This window comes from Chiroxiphia lanceolata, chromosome 16, assembly GCF_009829145.1.
Source record: "Chiroxiphia lanceolata isolate bChiLan1 chromosome 16, bChiLan1.pri, whole genome shotgun sequence".
Classification (NCBI taxonomy): domain Eukaryota; kingdom Metazoa; phylum Chordata; class Aves; order Passeriformes; family Pipridae; genus Chiroxiphia; species Chiroxiphia lanceolata.
Genome location: NC_045652.1, coordinates 31,564 through 48,964, shown reverse-complemented (window position 1 = coordinate 48,964; position 17,401 = coordinate 31,564). Strand labels below are relative to the sequence as shown.

Below are 17,401 nucleotides of genomic sequence, written 5' to 3'. Positions count from 1 at the left end.
CAAGTGTGATATATAATCTGCTCATACACATTATAAAGCTTCAATTTAGGAAACTATCTTGCCTGCTCTTGGGAAGTTCAGGGACATTTGACTTCTGGCAGGCAGAGTATTCCCACTCAGAGCAGCAATTCCCTGTGATGACGTGGCTATTCCAGGTGTTGCAAGATGGGATCCAAAGTTGCATGTGTTACATATACTGTTCAAGTATCTCCTGTTCACTCTGCTGTAAATTAATTGGAGGACAAGGTATCTTGGAAAATCCAGTTATCCCAGCAAAGCCCCTCCCAAGCCAGCTCAGATGAGATGCTAGAGAGCTGCAATCCTACAATAGTCCTTGCCCAGTCTAAGCAATTTCCCTGAGGGCCGGACACTGCTGCTCCGGAGTGGTGTTAGGGTGTGTGTCGCTGGGACCAAGGGTGAATGGTTGCTGACTGGATCCACTTGCTTCCCTCAGGTCCATGCCCATCCCCTTGGTCAGCCCTGGTGAGGAACCTTAAATCCTGGGGTCAGTTTTGGGCCCCTCATGACAAGAAAGACATTGAGGGACTCGAACATGTCCAGAGAAGGGCAGAAGAGCTGGGGAAGGCTCTGGAGCACAAGTCTGATGAGGAGTAGCTGAGGGAGCTGGGGGGGCTCAGCCTAAAGAAAAGGAGGCTCAGGGGGGACTTTCTCACAAGCTGCCCAGTGCAGTGGTGGAGTCACCATCCCTGGAGGATGTGGCACCTGGGGACATGGTTTTGTGGTGACCTTGGCAGTGCTGGGTTAATGACTGGACTTGACAAAGAGGTCTTTTCCAACCCAAAGATTCCAAGCTCTCATCCAGCCCGACTCCACTGCTCCATGCCCCCACGGCACTGGGTCCTGTGCACAAGGGCAGCAGCTCATGATGGAGTCAAGGCTCAGGGGAGAAACTCAGGTTGTTTTAACTGTGTGCGTTTTGCTCTTCCTCTGCTTTAAAACCATCTCCCTCTGCAAAGCTTTCTCATTAAATTGTTCAGGGAATAAAGCACAAGTGGTCTAATTGAAAACAGCACCAAACGTGGGAGAAATTTAAGCTAAGATCGACTTATTCTAGATTTAGCTACTGGCTGGGTCAACAGCCAGTGGGGAGTCATTAGTAGGAGCAGGAAGGACGTGGATAGGTGTTGTGGGCAGGAAGCTGTAGAGGACACAGAACCAGGATTGTGCTGTCTCACACAAAGTCAGGATGAACACATTAGCAGCAGGCTGTGTAATGTTCTAATATTAGCAAATCTGCAAACAAGCTCACTGTCTGCAGCCTCGAGCAGGCTGTGCTCCAGCACAGCATCCCCATGTTGGAGAGAGGCAGGCTGTGCCAGGCTGGGGGGGCAGGAGCTGGCTGCTACTCGTGCTGTGGAGAGGGGTGCAGCCCCTTTGCTGAGACTCCCTGCAGGCTGTTCTCAGGGGCAGTGGCACTAACAGGTACTCAGGTGATGTGAGGTGGGAAAGCCTTCAGCCTGCTCCATATGGACCTGGTGCAGGGGCTATGTGTTCCCCGCAGGTTCTGCTGCACCAGTCTGTGAGGTCTCTCCATTGTTGTCAGGTGTCTTCTGTTTCTTGGTTTTGGGCAAGAGCAGTTGATGACTTGGGTTGAGCACAGGGTGAGGTAATTCTGTTTATGGAGAATATTCCCTAATGGAAATTATTTCTCATGTGTCAAAGCTGTTGACATGAACTGACTACAATGTGCCAGTCTGTCGGATAGCACTGAACAATTTGTGTTTAAATATCCCTTGAAATACGTACCTTGCTCTGGGAAGGCCTAATCCAGAATCCAGCCCAGCAAATTGGAGCCTGTCCAGTGGACTCCATTTGAATCCTTTTACTGATGCAATAGTGCAAGTTGCTGTGAACTTCCAGGCAGTCACAGTCTGTGACTATAGGGCTGAGAAGATGCTTTTGGCTCAGTCTTGCAGGGAGAGGCCCCAGCACAAGGAATGAGTTTAACTATTGCTGGCTTTGCAAAAAAGGGCAAGGTCCCATGTTAAGCTGTGGTACTGAGGTGAAGAGGAGCACAGGTGGCATTATTCTTTGAGGTTAATGGTGTCATCTGTGCTCAGTCCCAGGCAGTGGCAGAAGAAATGGAAGATGTGGGACCGGCTCTCACCTGCTTGTCTTGATGTTTTTGAACATGAAGTTAAAATCAGTGATTGGAGGGGAAAAAATCTGTGACTCCAGCTCATAGTTCCCTCTCCTACAGCTGCTCCCAAAGCTGTCAATCCTCACCTGACTTTCCTAGTGTCAGGACTTGGCTTGTTCTGATGCCCTTAGACTAACTGGGGAGCTGCCTGCTGCAGTAACATCCCACAGTTAGGCACCTGTGGGTGCTTATGGACCTCTTGAGGGGTAGGAGGAAGGGTATATGAGGAGTTCCAGGTGCCTGGGGTGCTGATGGGGGTAGGTAGGGGCCGTGTGGGAAGAGAGGATGAGGAGAGAGGGACACTGCAAGCTAAAACTGATGCAGGGCACACCTCTGCTGGCATCAGGGCAGGACATTTTTCCTTTCACCATGTGCCTGGTGCTCTCCCAAGCTGGCTTATAAAACAGAGTAATTGGAACTGTGAAGTGCCCACAGTTCTGAAAACAGCAAGGACTGGGTGGCAGCATCCTGTCTTCCCCACTTGTGTGTGGCAGTGTGCAAGCCAATTCTGCAGAGTGACAGTGGTGCTTGTGGATGCTGCCTGTGGGGACGCCGTGCCTAACACGAGCAGCCCCAGGCACTGAATCTGGCAGATCTCCCTCTCTGGACCCCTCTCTGAGGGGCCAGCCCTTGGCAGGTGAAGTCAGCCTTCCTTTTTTATTTGTTTTGAGTAGTGGTTGAAGATGGTGTGGGGACAATGGCACTGAGGAGGGGAGTGACTGTCTCCAGAACAGTCTGTATGATGAGAATCTGCGTGCAAGTAAGGGGAAACAGTGCTCTGATTCCCCTGTGAGACCCAGGGAACTCCTGGGTGTGCTTGGCTGCATAGTTGTTACAGACAGACCTAATGAATCCTACCTGTTGCCAAAGCCTTGCACTTTGTGACTCAAAGAATTATCTTGGCCACTGAAAGGAGATAATTAGCTGTTCTCTTCTTCCCCACCTCCATCCCCAGCCCTTGCTGCCCTTTTTGTGCCATCCTCTGGACTACTGTGACTCTGATGCTCTCTTGCTATATAGTAGTCTCACCTTTATGCCCTCTGCAGCCCCTCCCTCCCTCCCTCCATCCATCCTAGAGGAAGGATGGTGGCATACTGTCTCTTGAGGGGATTTTGTCTGCCCACAGCTCCCCTCCAAGCCTGGTGTTATGTTCCCTGGCCTCAGTTTCCTTAAATTCCCCTGGCTGTCTGGGGATGGTTTAGCTGTTTCCACTGATGCGTTTTGGGTACATGGGGAAAACAAAGATGTGACAAATTTGGGATTCTGTATATGGCAGTCATGTGGGCCTTGAATCTAAACCTGACTCACCCACAGAATGCAGTTTTGTTAAAAGATTGTGTTTCCACCCAGAAACATCCAGCCCTGATATCCCTGGCACAGCTTCTTTTTCCATTGACCAGAGCATTATTCATCCAAATGAAGTTATTGCTCTTTGAAAGTTGAGTGCTCTTGGTCAGCAAGGAAGGATGGACTTGCTTTAAGAGCCGATGGAGCCATTTATTTACGTGTGGGTGATCCTCATTGCTCTGAAGACATCTGGAAGCATTGTGACTCCTGTACAGAAGCACAGACTGTATTATTTTGGTGCCAGGTCATGCTACAGGCTCCTCAATCACAGCATTTACACAAGGGATATATTGGGAGGATGGAGAAGCAGGCATGGGAGGATGAAGCCCAGCCCATCCAGAGGACAGGCTCCATGCTCATGGGAGACATCTGTCTGCTCCCATCCTTACTGATCCCATTTGAAATCTCCAGGACTCACATCTGCTCCTTGACTGTACCACCGCTGCACTGATTAATCTGCCAGGTCCCTGTACGAGCCACCCCCCTAAATGATGGTGCGTGTCTATGCCAATATATGTGAGTTAGTCTGTGTCTGACATTAAGGGAGAGAGCTGTAATTCAGGTAATTTACAAGCCATTCAGTATCAGACAGGGAAAGCAAATGGTCTTTCACCTGGGAAGAACACTGTGTGTCCAAATCATCGCAACACAGAGCAAAACCAGAGATCTCTAGACAGCCTAGGGCAAAACCCCCGGTGGCAGTGCTGTGTCCCGAGGACAACCAAAACTCAATCCCCAGGTTCAGGTGAGCTCCCAGTGCTCCCCTCAGAGTGGGGTGACTCCTGGCTCTGCCACGGCTCGTTGCTGGGGCTGGGGTTGAAATGGGTGCTGTGCTCATCTCTCTGGTTGAATGGGCACATCTCAGGGCATTACTGTTCACCCTGGGTGACAACGCAGTCATCCTGTCCAGCAAGGTATATCCAGATGACAAAGAAGCTTGAGAAAATTGCTCATTCTCGTGCACATCAGGAAGAAATGAGTTCTGTCGAGTTATTCACCACTGTAAGACAACTGTGAATAACCTGACAAAGGCAGTCTCATTTCCAGCATTTCTGGGTGCCACTGGTGCTCTCCAGAAAGCAGCAACTGCAGAGCCTGTTGGGAGCCCAGTGTGCACTCTGCTGGGAGGGATGTGATGATCTGTTTGGATCTCTCAAATTTACAGGACGGTGTACTCCGTGATTTAAACTTTATTTCATGAGCTCATTCAGAAATACAGCAAAATTGGAGCACTGACTGAGTGAACAATCACAGGGGGTGACTGACAGGCATTGTCAGTGACTACCTCTGCCATCGAGGGCATATACTTACCCTAGGGCTTTCCTGATATGCTGCTGAGAGGGACTGCTGTGGGATGGTGCCTGGGGCCAGGCATTCACCTCTGCTGCTCCTGCCATGTTTCAGGTGGTAGGGCTCTGATTAGCTCCTGCTGATCACAACCCTTGTCCTGAGCCCCTGGGTGGGTGCCAACCCTTAATTCAGCTTAAGGAGGTAGCTGGGAATTGGGACTGTTGTGCTCATCAGCCTGGCATGCCTTGCAGCGATGAGCTATGGTTCTCAGGGCAGGACATGTGGGTGCTTCGAGATCCACTTCCATCTCTTTCCCCTGCTGCTGGCTTCCTCAGAACAGTCAGTACCGTCCTTGCCTGGAGAATAAGTCTTATCTCCCTTGGAGAGCTGCTAAACTCCCTGTGGGGGACAGGAATCTTCCAGAAATTATGTGCTAAAGAGTGCCAGAGCCTCTCTTTAGTAGGCTCCCTGCTTGTTCCTATGACTAGCACGTCCTTTGCCTCCCAAGTACTGCTGTGGCCCTTCCCTTCTGGCTCAGGGGCAAAGAACAACTCTGCTGCTGAAATCACTCCTACACCTTCATGTTAAGCAAATATGCCTGGGGACTGGAAGGGGACTTCACTTGACCCCTTCTGCTGCTGCGCTGGAGGGACCTGTGCTGATGCTGCCTTGTGCCACATGCAGGCACCTGTAGTTTTGGAGTGGTTTTGGAGTGGTTTTCTCTGGTTTTGGGAGCCCCAGTGTTAGCCTCTGGAGTGGCGATTCAGGCTGACTGAGTTATGCACCACTGCATTCTGTGTGTTCTTGTGCCTGCATGTCCTCACCATCAGAGCCCTGCCTGATGTGCTGCTGTGCCTGGACTCTTGGCTGAGTCCTCTGCTGCCCAGAGATTGAATGGCTGTGGCTGAGATTTATCTGCTGAACCCTAATGTGTTACCTGAAGGTTTCTCTTGGATATATTCTGCTGTTCGTGGGGTTTTTTTCTTAGTTTTAATTGAATGTATCCAGATGAAATGCGGTGACTTTTCACCACAGTTGCATTTGCATTTATTTCCTTTCTCTCCCTCTCTCTCCCTTCCCCACCTCTTCCCTCCTCACCTTAAAAGACCTTCCCAGAATATAACTCCTAGTTCTTCCTAGTGTAGAGAAGGCTGCCTGCTATGGAGGGAGAAGGTGAGTCAAGGTTCTTCCAGCATGGAATGGGAGAGACTCCTGCATCTCAGGGGTCACTGGTAGAAGATGCTCTGTAACTGGTGTCTGGTGCCTGGTTGGCAGTGGGTGAGGTCCTTGGACAAGAAGATTTAAGACAGAATGTCCTTTTGTACTGGATGTAGAAAATTATTTTGACTGACTGCATGAGCCAAGGACAGGACCCATATGTGACTGGACAGATGCTGTGGCATTGTAAAGAAAAAGTGTAATGCCTGTTTGATGAGTATCATTAAAATCTCATGGCAGGATGGAGAGAGGCAGGACAAACAAAAGCCTAAAAAATAATCTGTGAGGGAAGATTGATTGAACTGGAGTTTTTCTTCTTCTGTCCTCCTCATTCTTTTGAGGCTGAAGTCCTCATGTAGGGCAGTCATTGCTGCAGTGATGCAGCGATAGCTTTTCTCCCCCTTCTGTCAGTGAGATGAAGTCCAGGGCCTTTGGTTTGCTGACAAACAGATTAGGCACTAAAAAAAAAAAAGTGATGGAAGAGCTGGAGGGGCTCTTTGTGGGAAGGTTTTAAGAACAACTGTCAGTGGCCCAGGCAAGTGGGGCCAACAGAGTTTTGCTCCCTGTGGTTCTGACTGCAGCTCAGGTACACTAAACCACCTGCCCCAGTGGTGGCTTATTCCATACAAACAGGGAAGCTGGTCAAGCCCTGTTATAACCATCCTGGTTGTGTTTCCCCTTGGGATACCATGCACAGGGGCTGCCCTTTGTGCCAGGCCTTTGCTGGCACTTCCCCATGGTTTTGGCCAGGCATCTAGTTTGATTTCTATCAGGATTCCCAGAACAGAGGTGCTTCTTGGAGCTCTGTTCACTTGATGTTCTGCCTCATCTTGCTCTCTGTCATCTTTAGAAAGAAAAACAAAAACAGGTGAAAACCAGTCAGCAAACAGCCATACATAAAGTGACTCATGGCCTGTTCTTCACCGTTAGGTACAGCATTTTAAATCTTAGAGCTGGTTATTCTCCTGGTTTATTCCCTTCCTAACGAATTTCTGTCCCTTTTTGTCTCTAATGGCTATTTACATGTTTTTTTACGTTTCCTTTTTCTGAGCATGCTCATGATTGAGCTGCTGCAGTTCAAATGTGAATTAACCCGAGTGTGCAAGGTGGGTGGTAGGACACCATTAGCACTCACCACTGAGTGTTGTACAGATCCCGCGTTACTATGGTCACCTTTCTGAACATCCTTTTCTGTTGGGAACTGAACTGTGATTGTGAAAAACCTTGATTCTTTGGGAGAGGAATGTTCTCGTAGAGTACTTGTGTGACGGAAGGATAATTCTCCCTCTGCTAATGTGGGAATGACAGGGGAGAACCAAAGATGTGGTCCAAACACCCCCTGAAAGGTGGTGATCTGAGACACTTGGACCAGACCAGGAAGTGTCATCCGGGCAGTAGAGTCAAGTTCTGAGACTTGACTGATTGGTTTGATCCTTCAAACCAAAGAGAGAGACATGTAGGCAGAGAGAGAGAACCGATGAATGCACGGGCAGTTATGGTGGCTGCCCTGGGCTGGGAGTCCTGGCTGGAGGTGGTGGAGGTGTGCTGGGCAGGTTTGGCAGAGCTGAGGATGTTTCTCTGCAATTTCAGATTGCTGGTCTTCTGATCCCAGAAGTTCTAGCGCAGAGGCACTTTGAGGAGGGGATTTTATTCTAAGAGAAAAACCTCTCTGCTGACGAAAGTTCCTCAAACTTCCACTAGACCCTGTGTATCTTTCATTCCTTAAAAAACCTCCACTGAATGACCAGAAAAGACGTAGAAATTAACTTTATAGTTGGAAAACCAAGATGAATCTGCACAGGAATGAGCACAACTAGCACAGATATCCCCAGCTGCAGACAGACTAGCACAGATAAGAGGGGGCACCTTTGCTGGCACCTTCAAATCCCGATTTGTAACTTTGATTTTAGCGCTTGATGCTTGGAACTGCCCTTTCACAGTTCTGCCTGTCCTACTTGCTGGCTACTCTGACCTGAGGTTTGCTAGTCATCCCTGCCATGCCCAGGACAGGTCTCTGCAGTTGCTGGCACCCGGACCCCTGGGACCTGCAGCTCCATGTGGGGTTCACCCCATAGTTGGCACTCAGAGGCAGCCCCATGTGGAGCTGCCTGATCACTCTGGTGGCTCAGGATGGGACCTCATTCTGCTTGTGAGTGACTTGTTATGTAGAGAGAGACTTTGAGCCACAGGGGCCAGCAGGGCTTAAGTCTTTGCATGGAATGCCCTGAGAAAGGAAGCATCTCCTTCCTCTTTTGAATCAGTATCTGATTCAGTTCTGGTTGCTGAGCCAACAGATAAGTGCCTGCCTGCTGGTAATCAAACCTGCCATTACGGAGCTCACCTTACTGCAGTCACTCCAAACATGGGAGTGGAATTCGGGGGTGCTCTGTGAAATAGGTGATTGCAGAGCACTGGCACCAAATTTGAGGATAGGAAGCTTCCCAGCTGCCCCTCTGTGTCCCTGCTTGCCCCTGGCCCCTGCGAGTGTCCCTTCCCTGGTACAGAGGAGCTGAAGCAGCTGGTTTTCTCCAGGGAGAGCAGGTACATCAGGAATAGAGGAATGGCAGCCACTCAGTAGGTGCAAAACCACTGAGCTTCTGTCACAGGAGCTGTGGGTGATACCTACACAACATTTGTGGGTTTCCACACCTATTAAAATCTTTGCATTTGGACATAGTTGCTTGTGTGGTTCTCATTAGCAAGACAACAGAAGCAAGCAAGCCATGCACCAAGGCACCTCGGGCACCTTTTGCTTGTAATTTCCAGAGCTTCCTGAGAAAACTGTGCATAACCAAGGGTTAATTTGGTGGGAACAAATGCAGTTACTTTAGATGGAACTCTTCCATTCAAATCCCATTTGAAAAGTCTCTCCTGGTCTGAGCACATCAGGAACTCTTCTTGTGCTGCAAGCTGAATTTTCATCGGTTTGGAGAGCATTTCTGTGTTTAAGAAGACTTAGGTACTATTTCCTGATGCACCTTCTCCATCTTGCTGCCATCTCTTTTGAAATGCTTACTTTTGATCTTTGCACACAAATGTGGATTTTATTCTGAGAGGAAAAGCTTCTCCTCTGTTTGAGCATGTGCAGATGAAGGTCTACTGTTTGTATACAGGGTGAGTAGAGGCTGTATGCTTCCCCGGTAGGGATGATACCCCAGGCCCCAACTCCATCCATCCCACTTTGTCTCTTCCCATCAACTCCCAGGTAACTTCCAGCTCTAGCTTGACAGCAAAGTGTCTGAAATTGCCCTTAGCAGTTTAACTCAGTGTGCTGGCCTCAGGGTCGACCCAGATAACAGGCTTAGGTGAACGAGGTTGAGGGACACAATGTTCTCCTCTCGGGGATGTAGTGATGGAGTGAATCCCACAGGAGAATAAATTCAGATAATTCCCTGGAAAATCTGCAGTCACCTTCCTACAGACAGCAAAAAATCTAAAATGCCTTTCAGCATTCGTCTTTCATCTACAACTGTTTGTGCTTTTGCCAGCAGGACCAATGAGCAATGGCAGATGCATCCCCGTTCGGTAAGTTCTTGCTTGGTGACTCCGTCACAGAAAATTCTTTTTCTGTTTTTTTGTTTTGTTTTGTTTTGTTTTGTTTTGTTTTTTCCCAGGAGAAGAGTTTGGGTAAGAAAGCCCTAGCAGTAACTAGAGCTTTGCTAAAGACCACAGCTGATCCAAGCTGATCTGATCCAAGCAGAGAAAAATCAAGCTTGGTTCCTTAAGGGTGAAGGTGAGGCAGAGAAGGTGTTTACTGATGAGCTGGAGCAGATGGAGACTGTATGGCTGGCTGCAGAAGTATGGTTACCTGCACAAGCATGGTAGCTGCAGAACTTCACTAACACTGATGAAGAATGGGATGCAGAGGGCTTCTGCTGGAATTGTTTCCTGGAAAACTCATACCTATTCATGACCCCAGAGCCTGAACTAGAAACAGCAGTCCTTGGTGACCAGCCAGGGGAGGAGTGCCTGCTGTGCATGAGTGACATTGGTCTTGACACAGGCACCACATGATGATGCCACACAGGACAACTATTAGGAGCCCCAGAGAGCCCCATCTCCTGCCAAGGCCCTTTACAGCCCACCAGACTGCTCAAAATGGAAGGGAAGGGGAAGCTCCTGTTTCGTTAATAGAGGCTCAGTGGGACTAAGGGACCAGCCTTAGGCAGCAGCTGCCTTCCCCTTCTCCTGAGCCTGAGGTTTCCTCTGCTGCGTTTGCTCCTGAGCTGAGTCTGGCAGCATCAATGCACCCCAGGTAACCAATACAGGCCCCACTATTGCCTGGATGAAGGAAGTGCATTTATTTGCTCTGGGTTAGAAAGATGTCTCTAGTAAAGCAGCAACATCCCTTCCCTCACAGAGAGCCCCTGGCCTGCCCCACATCCCAGAGGAGGACTCAGTCACTGAGAGCAATGCACCAGCACCAAAGCCATCCCTGCAGCCATCCACAGGCTGTGCCAGGTGCTTCCCACACCACCTTGGCACTGCCCTTCTCCCTTGCCATTCCTGCTGTGGGAGCCAGTCTGGCCACATGGGGCAGTGGGAGGCAGAAGGGACTCCGTGTTTGGCACTGTTTTAAATCTGGCCACTTGCGTCTTTTCTCTGAACATTTTAATGAGAAAGCTTTCCCGGAGGGAGATGATTTTAAAGCAGAGGAAGAGAAAAAGGCACACAGTTAAAACAACATGAGTTTCTCCCCTGAGCCTTGACTCCATCTTGAACTGCTCCCCTTGTGCACAGGACCCAGTTCTGTGGGGCCATGGAGCAGTGGAATTCTGCTGGATGAGAGCCCAGACAGGAGCTGGAGCTTTAATCCTTGGAATCCAGGCGGTTTGAGGATCAGGGTGAGCCTGGGTCAATTCCTTTCCTCGCATTCAGCATCTGGTGGGGAGATGGCTCAAGAGAACTGTTGGTGCATCGAATGGGAAGGAACGACAAGGGCAGAAGCAGTGTTTAGCAGTTTCTGGCTTGCCTTTCCAGCATTCCCTCTCACCCAGTAGGAAAGAGTGGCCTGAAGTTGGTGACAGAGCTGAACTGGCAAATGGAGTTTGGCCGCTAAGAAATATGAAGGGGCTTGGAGGAACCAGAAGGGACTGCCACGGAAGCTGGGTCCATCTCATGCCTATTAATCTCCTTGTGCATCTGGGACACTTCAGTGGAAGCTGCCTCAAATCCAGGCACAATGTGGGCAACATGCACCACACGTACCTTATTGTGGTGCTTTTTTCTCAAGAGACAGCTGAAAACCTTCTTGAAACCCTTGCGGAAGTGCTTGGAGACTAGGGCATAGACGATGGGGTTGAGGCAGGAGTTGGCATAGGCCATGCAGTGGGAGAGCAGGCGGAAGGCGTAGGTGGCCTGGTTGAAGGGGAAGTCTCCATAGAGGTATCGGAGGATGACTACGTGGTAGGGCAGCCAGCACAGGCAGAAAAGGATGGTTACAACGATGACCATCTTGGTTACCTTCCACTTGGCCTTCCTGGACTCTGATATGTCCTCCAGAGGGTCCACTGCTGTCCACAGGTACTTGATGGTTCTGGTGTAGGAGAGGCTGATGACGAGCACTGGGATGATGTAGCCGAAGGCAAACGTGCTGGTGTCCATGACCTTGCGTCTCCACTCCTCCCAGCCAGGCATGCAAATGTAGCTGGACTCCCACTCAATCAGGACGTAGTAGCTTAGGTAGGGCCCAGCAAAGACCACAGAGAGGCCCCAGATCACAGCCATGGCTGCCACTGCACTGTGGGGGGTCCGCAGCTCCCGGGAGCGCAGCGGATAACGGATAGCCAGGTATCTGGGCAGGAGAGAAAAGCAACCAGCACTGAGGTTTCAGCCAAGCTCTGCCTGGTCACATAAATTCCTAGACAAGAGAGTGACCCTATATGTTATCTTACACTCTCTTTGACATACAGTCCTGGGTAAAGCAGCTTTTCTCTTTCTAGCAAGGATGTCTCTCTTTCTGGTCACAGCTGGCTCCCTGCTCCAGGTATGGTAGGGTGGGTTATGTCCCTGAGCTTGGGCACAGAGATGTTTCTGTGGAGACGAGGCAGATACCCACTGCTCAGCAGAATCTATCCAGCAGAAGGAGGTCTGAACTGAAGATTTAAGACCCGGGGTAACTTCACTGGGTGATGGGCTGAAGTTTCCTTCTGCCTGCAGGGCTGTGGACCTCTCATTGCAGAGGGCTGTCTGGCCCTGTCTCTTCTTGGTACCTTGGAGCAAGGTGGGCTGGGATGTGTTCCCTAGTGCAGGTCCAGAAGCGTGGGCCTAGTCAGAAGGGTAGCTGGCACAGTTGCCTTACAGAGCCCTTAGGAACAATGCAGATGACACCAGTCAGGGACCAGCATGTCCTAGGTGACCTCCAAGAAGGGACTGGGCTTGTGGTGCGGGTGCCTTTCTGGGCAGAATGCAGAAGGGCTGGGGGCAGGGCGGGGACAAGAATTGCTTGGTGACGAGTTTTTTTGTTGGGTTGGCAGTCCCTGAGAAATGAGAGGTGTTTACTACAGGACTGGGGTCTCTCCTGCCTATTTATGTGGCTCCTGCTGTGGTGCCCTGTTGACCTTGCTACTACACAGGATGCTTTTCTGAAATGGTGGCTCAGGGACAGCTGTTACCCTGTAAGTAGCATCTCTAATGCAGAGCTAGTGACTCTCTGTGGGAGTCTGGGGCACAGTGGGGAGCCGAACTTGGGTCTCAAGTGCTCTAACCGTGGGGAGATCTTTCCTGCAGAAAGATCTGCACTTGAGAGATATGGAAATGCTTCTTGCAAGTCATTAGGGCAAAGGAGACACAACTGGTCCCCAAACTACCTTTGGCATGCATTGATACCACTGGGGCTTGAACTGTCTGCCTGGTGGTGGTGGGCTATGCTCTTCCCATGCCCTCTGCCCACTCAGACTGCTTTCCTTCCCCATCCCAAGGGCACCTGTAGATTATTACCTGTCCACAGAGACAGCAGCCAGAGTAAAGCTGCTAGCATACATGGTGAGGTAGATGAAGAAATGGACAGCCTTGCAGATGAAGGAGCCAAAGATCCATCCCTCAAGGGAGTAGATGGTGGCCTGGAAGGGCACGCAGAAGACGATGAAGAAGAAGTCGGCCAGGCTGAGGTTGAGGATGAAGAGGTTGGTAGTGTTGTGGCCCCTCTGTCCATTGCGCAGCAGCACAGCCAACACCAGGCTGTTGCCCACTGTGCCCAGGAGGAAGATGAGGGAGAAGACCACAGGGACAATAACCCTGGCAGGGCTGAACTGGTAATTGTCAGAGGAGTTCCAGTACCCAGCCAAGTTCATGAAGTCCTCGTGCTCTGTCATTCTGTGTTGTTGTGAGACGCAGGAGCCTGGCATAAGACAGGGAAAGATGTGAGAGACTGGAGAAACATTGCCTAGCCTGTAAGTTTGGCTGGTGGGCCCACTGGATCACTGGAGACACAGAGCCCTGTTCCCAGCTTTGTGACCCACATCCTTTGTTGCAGATTCCTCTGGACACTGCTGCCTGAAGGACAGGTAGCCTTGGCTGGGGGCAAGAGGTGTCCTGCTTCCCCGTTCTGTCCTTGCAATGAAGCCACAGCCCATGTTCGGTTGATGCCTTGGACTGATGATGCTGGCGGTGAGGTTTAGGGGAGAGAAGAGGATGGCATCTGTCCCCAGCTTTCTCCTCTGTGAGAGAATGGAGCCAGGATCTCTGCCTCCCAGCTGGTCCAGCTGATGGCAGGAGAGGTGTGATGTTCTTTCCACCAGTGGGGCTCCAGCTCCAAACCCGTGGTCTGGACAAGCCAAGATGTTGCTCCCCCACTATTGACATGCAGATTTTTATCCCTCTCCTGCTCTCAGCTCTTTTAGTACCTGCTCTTAGAATAAACTTCACATACTGGGCATGGAGCTGGAAATGCTTTTGGCAGTGACAGCTACTTCGCAGCTCCTATGTTGTGCCCAGGTGGAGACTTTCTGAAGACAGTTCTAATGGGACCCCTCCTTCTTTGGTTTGAGTGACCCAGATACATATTTCCTTTCTGTGTTTCACAGGGCAGCTCTCCCAAGTGCTTGGGCTTTTCATATCCTTCCCCTGCCCCCAAAATAAGCATTTGGGCTGCAAGTAGAAGGCAAAGTTGTGTCTGGAAGACCTAGATTTTCTGTCACAGGTATAGAAATCTGTCTGCATATTTCTGAATTTTGAAGCTGAGCAAATATTCCATACACAGCTTCTCTTGAATAAAACATGGTCTGGGTTCTTCCCCCCTGTGCAGTGTTTGTAGGGATGTGCTGTGGTTAGCAGAGTATGGTCCAAGGCCACCATGAGTGTGGAGGTTGCAGAGACTGTGCAAGAACCAAGCCTGTAGCTTGTGCACTCTTTCAGGCTTGGGAATTAGTGAATGCTCCCCAGGGAGCACCAGCAGTGCCAGTGCCTGAAGGAGGAACACTGTAAGGAGGCCATTCCCACAGGATGATGTCCATGATGTCCATGAATGCACAAGCCAAAACATCATAAAGCCTCAGAGGCTTTTTACTGCTGTCTGGGGGCTGGTTCTACTCCCTGGGACCCAAAAGGTCACTGCCCCTCATTTGTGACCATTGGATTGCTCTGATTGCCCCGACCCATCCTGAAACAGAGGGGTTTTCACAGGGATGACCTCAAGTTAATGCCGAATGCGAATTTGCCTTGTGGCAGATGCAGCACACAAATTTTATATCTGGCTTAGACTCTTCTGTTTTATAGTAATCTAGAGCTCCATGAATGCTGCCTATGTGGCAGAGGGATGAGCTTTCCTCTGGAAAGCTGGGATGGCCAGTACTGAAGTGCATACTACTTATTTTTCTAGATCTTCCTCAGTGTATGGACAAAACAAATTCCAATGGCAGTGTCAGGTACTCACCTAAGAGAAGAGTACCCCTCACTGTATGGATGTGTGGGAAGCAAGAGAGCTTACACAGGGCCTGGAAGGACCAGGAAAGATAGATGTATGGGAGCCTGTCAGAGGGTCTGGTGCAAGACACTGGTTCAGGACCTTGGTCTCCTATGCTGCTTAACTCCTCTGGGACCAGGGAGCTTCCCTGTGTGCAGGGAAGAGCAATTCAGATTGCCACTGGTGTTTCATTCTTAAATCTAGTTGATTGCACTGGCTTAGGCTGTGCTTGGGATGATGTGCCATGCAAGGCTGTGGCACTGCGATCCTTTTTCCATGAGGCTGTGAAAGGTATTAGCAAAGCTGGAGAAGAGCTGACAGCTAGAAACAAGCATTGTCTTATTATCTACCCAGACAGTGTCTGTGTTGCCTGGTAGAGTCTCTGGCTGCTTCACTCTGCATTCCCCTCCATCCTTCTCATTCCCAAGCTCACCCTCTTTCTTTGCTCTGTCTCTTGCAAGGCAGATGCACTGCTAGTCAGCCCTTCTCAAAGACTGCTCTAAAGAGAACAAAATGACAGGGAAATACCAGCACCCTCACTTGCAAATTAAGGAAGGCAACAACTGCAAGGAAGACACCCCTCCCTGGTGCAACCTGCAGTGCCATCACTTTGAAGTGATAGCACATCACATAGCCTGGTTGCAGTCCAAATTTGATACCCCTTGATGTTTAAGTGAGCAGTTCATCCTTTACTTGGAAAAACTGTTTATGTCTGTCAGGGAGCCATTTCTGTTGTCATTCACCCCTCCGCTCTAAGCTTCTTTCTTGAGCCTGTAGGAATGGGAGTTCAGGAAGATTTGTGAATTCTTTTGGGGGGCAATCAGTGGCCAGGAGCAAAGTGCCAGCTGGGATGTGGTGGCAAGATGGTAGTTGTACCATTGCCACAGCACTGAGGTTGCTCATGGCTCATGAGTAAGGGTCGTGAAGGCAAAATAGTGCTTCAGTCCCCTTTTACGGATAGGACTTGAGACACAGCGAGCATGAAGAGAGGGCTTTGCAACCAGCTGGATCAGGGAATTCATTGATGCATCAGAGAAACAAATCTGTGCTGGGTTAGCTCTGATTCATCCCTCTGTGCACAGTCCTGCCTGCAGACAGGACAGTGATAGAACAGACATGGAGTGAGAGCAAGGTCTCTGAAATGACATACATGAACTGTGACACTGGTGCTGGGGCACTGAGATGCTAGGAGAGTCATACAGAGCATTTCTGGCAGAGTGGGATGTCTCCAGGTCTCTATTTAGGATCTTCTTGGGAAACTGCCACTCTGTTGTCCCTTGGAAACATTTTGCAACCTTCTCCTATGTCAATGCTCCAGAGTTTCACTTGGTAATGAATAGCCTTGAGGAGCAGCGAGAGGGACAACTGCTCCGAGAGGAGGGATGATGCAGAACATGGGCAGCCAGGTTGCTCTCCCACATCTGCTGCTCAGGGCTAGCAGGGGCAAAGGCGATATGATGGAGAAAGTAATATTCCCAGGGATGAGAACCCAATCAGTGGCAAAGTTGGGACTCAAGAGACCTGATTTTTCTAACGAGGATTTGGTAGGGAATTGTTTGGGAGAATGGTTCCCAATACCAGTTGGTGGGGTTAACAAAAAGTCCAACACAGATGAAGGCAGGCAGCATGTCATGCCAGGGAAGCTGTGAGCCAGCACAGCCAACTCCTGCGGCCAGGGAAGGTCAAGAAAGGCAGGAGGAGGCAGTGTAAGGGGACAGATAGCAGTGTCGGGAGGGACAGCAGAGACCCTGTTGATATGGACAGATAGGAGGAAGGAAAAGGACGGGGAGCAGGCAGCCTGCACTCTGCTGCAGTGGGAACTCCCCGGGCTGGCTCTGCTGCTGTCCTGGCTGAGGGTGCCTCCGCTCCCCCTTCGTGCAGCACAACTGCCTCATTCACTCTTCAGGGCCACAGGACAGAGCCTCCGAGCTGCTCCGGGAGCCCATACTGCCCGCCAGCACCTTCCAGGCAGACCATCTCCCACGCTGTGCCCAACCCCGGCAGTGGCGGGCGGCCCGAGCACTGTTTTGTCCCGCGGTGGGCACGGATGTTTGTGCCCCGGGGGGCTGCCCTGGCCCCGGAGTCGCTCCCCGCGCCGTCCGTCCCGTCCCGCCCCACCCCGCCAGAGATAGCCTTGTGCGGGGTCCCCAGCGCCCCGCTCTGCTCCCGGACAGACCCCGCTCCCCCCGCGCCGGCGGGACCCCACCTGGACCGAGGGCAGCTCTCCCTGATGCTGCCGGTCCCACCTCTGCCCCTGCTGCCAATGCCGCTGCCGGTGCCCGGTGCCAGTGCCGCTCGGGCAGAGCCTGGTGCCAGCGGCGGCTCCGCCCTGGCCCCGCGCCCCCGCTTCCGCACTCGCTTTCACACACACGCACACGCGCTCCAACACCTGCACCCCGCAACACCCGCCTCCCGCACTCAGATCGCGCCCAGAACACGACAGTGCCCCCGAGCTCACACTCAGAGCATCCACTGGCACGCAC

At 51.0% G+C, this 17,401-nt stretch overlaps 1 protein-coding gene across 2 annotated transcripts; it reads right to left on the bottom strand.

Moving 5' to 3' along the window:
• Nucleotides 1-8,886: 8,886 nt before the first annotated feature.
• On the bottom strand, nt 8,887-17,196 carry LOC116795009 (galanin receptor type 2-like). Of its 2 annotated transcripts, XM_032704296.1 has the most exons (3): nt 17,125-17,196; nt 12,956-13,355; nt 8,887-11,810 (listed from the first exon to the last, which is right to left on the bottom strand). In XM_032704296.1, exons 2-3 carry the CDS (start codon nt 13,327-13,329, stop codon nt 11,072-11,074), a joined length of 1,113 nt encoding a protein of 370 aa, XP_032560187.1. In that variant the 5' UTR covers nt 13,330-13,355; nt 17,125-17,196; the 3' UTR covers nt 8,887-11,071. The 2 variants fall into 2 exon arrangements, with proteins under 2 accessions (XP_032560187.1, XP_032560186.1); XM_032704295.1 differs by lacking the exon at nt 17,125-17,196 and having other exon boundaries at nt 12,956-13,785.
• Nucleotides 17,197-17,401: the final 205 nt, after the last annotated feature.

Coding starts and splice junctions, on each gene's coding strand:
- LOC116795009 (XM_032704295.1), bottom strand. CDS start 13,362: ATGCCAGGCTCCTGCGTCTCACAACAACACAGAATGACAGAGCACGAG. Junction 11,811..12,955: donor GCTGCTGTCTCTGTGGACAG/GTAATAATCTAC, acceptor TCTCCTGCCCAG/ATACCTGGCTATCCGTTATC.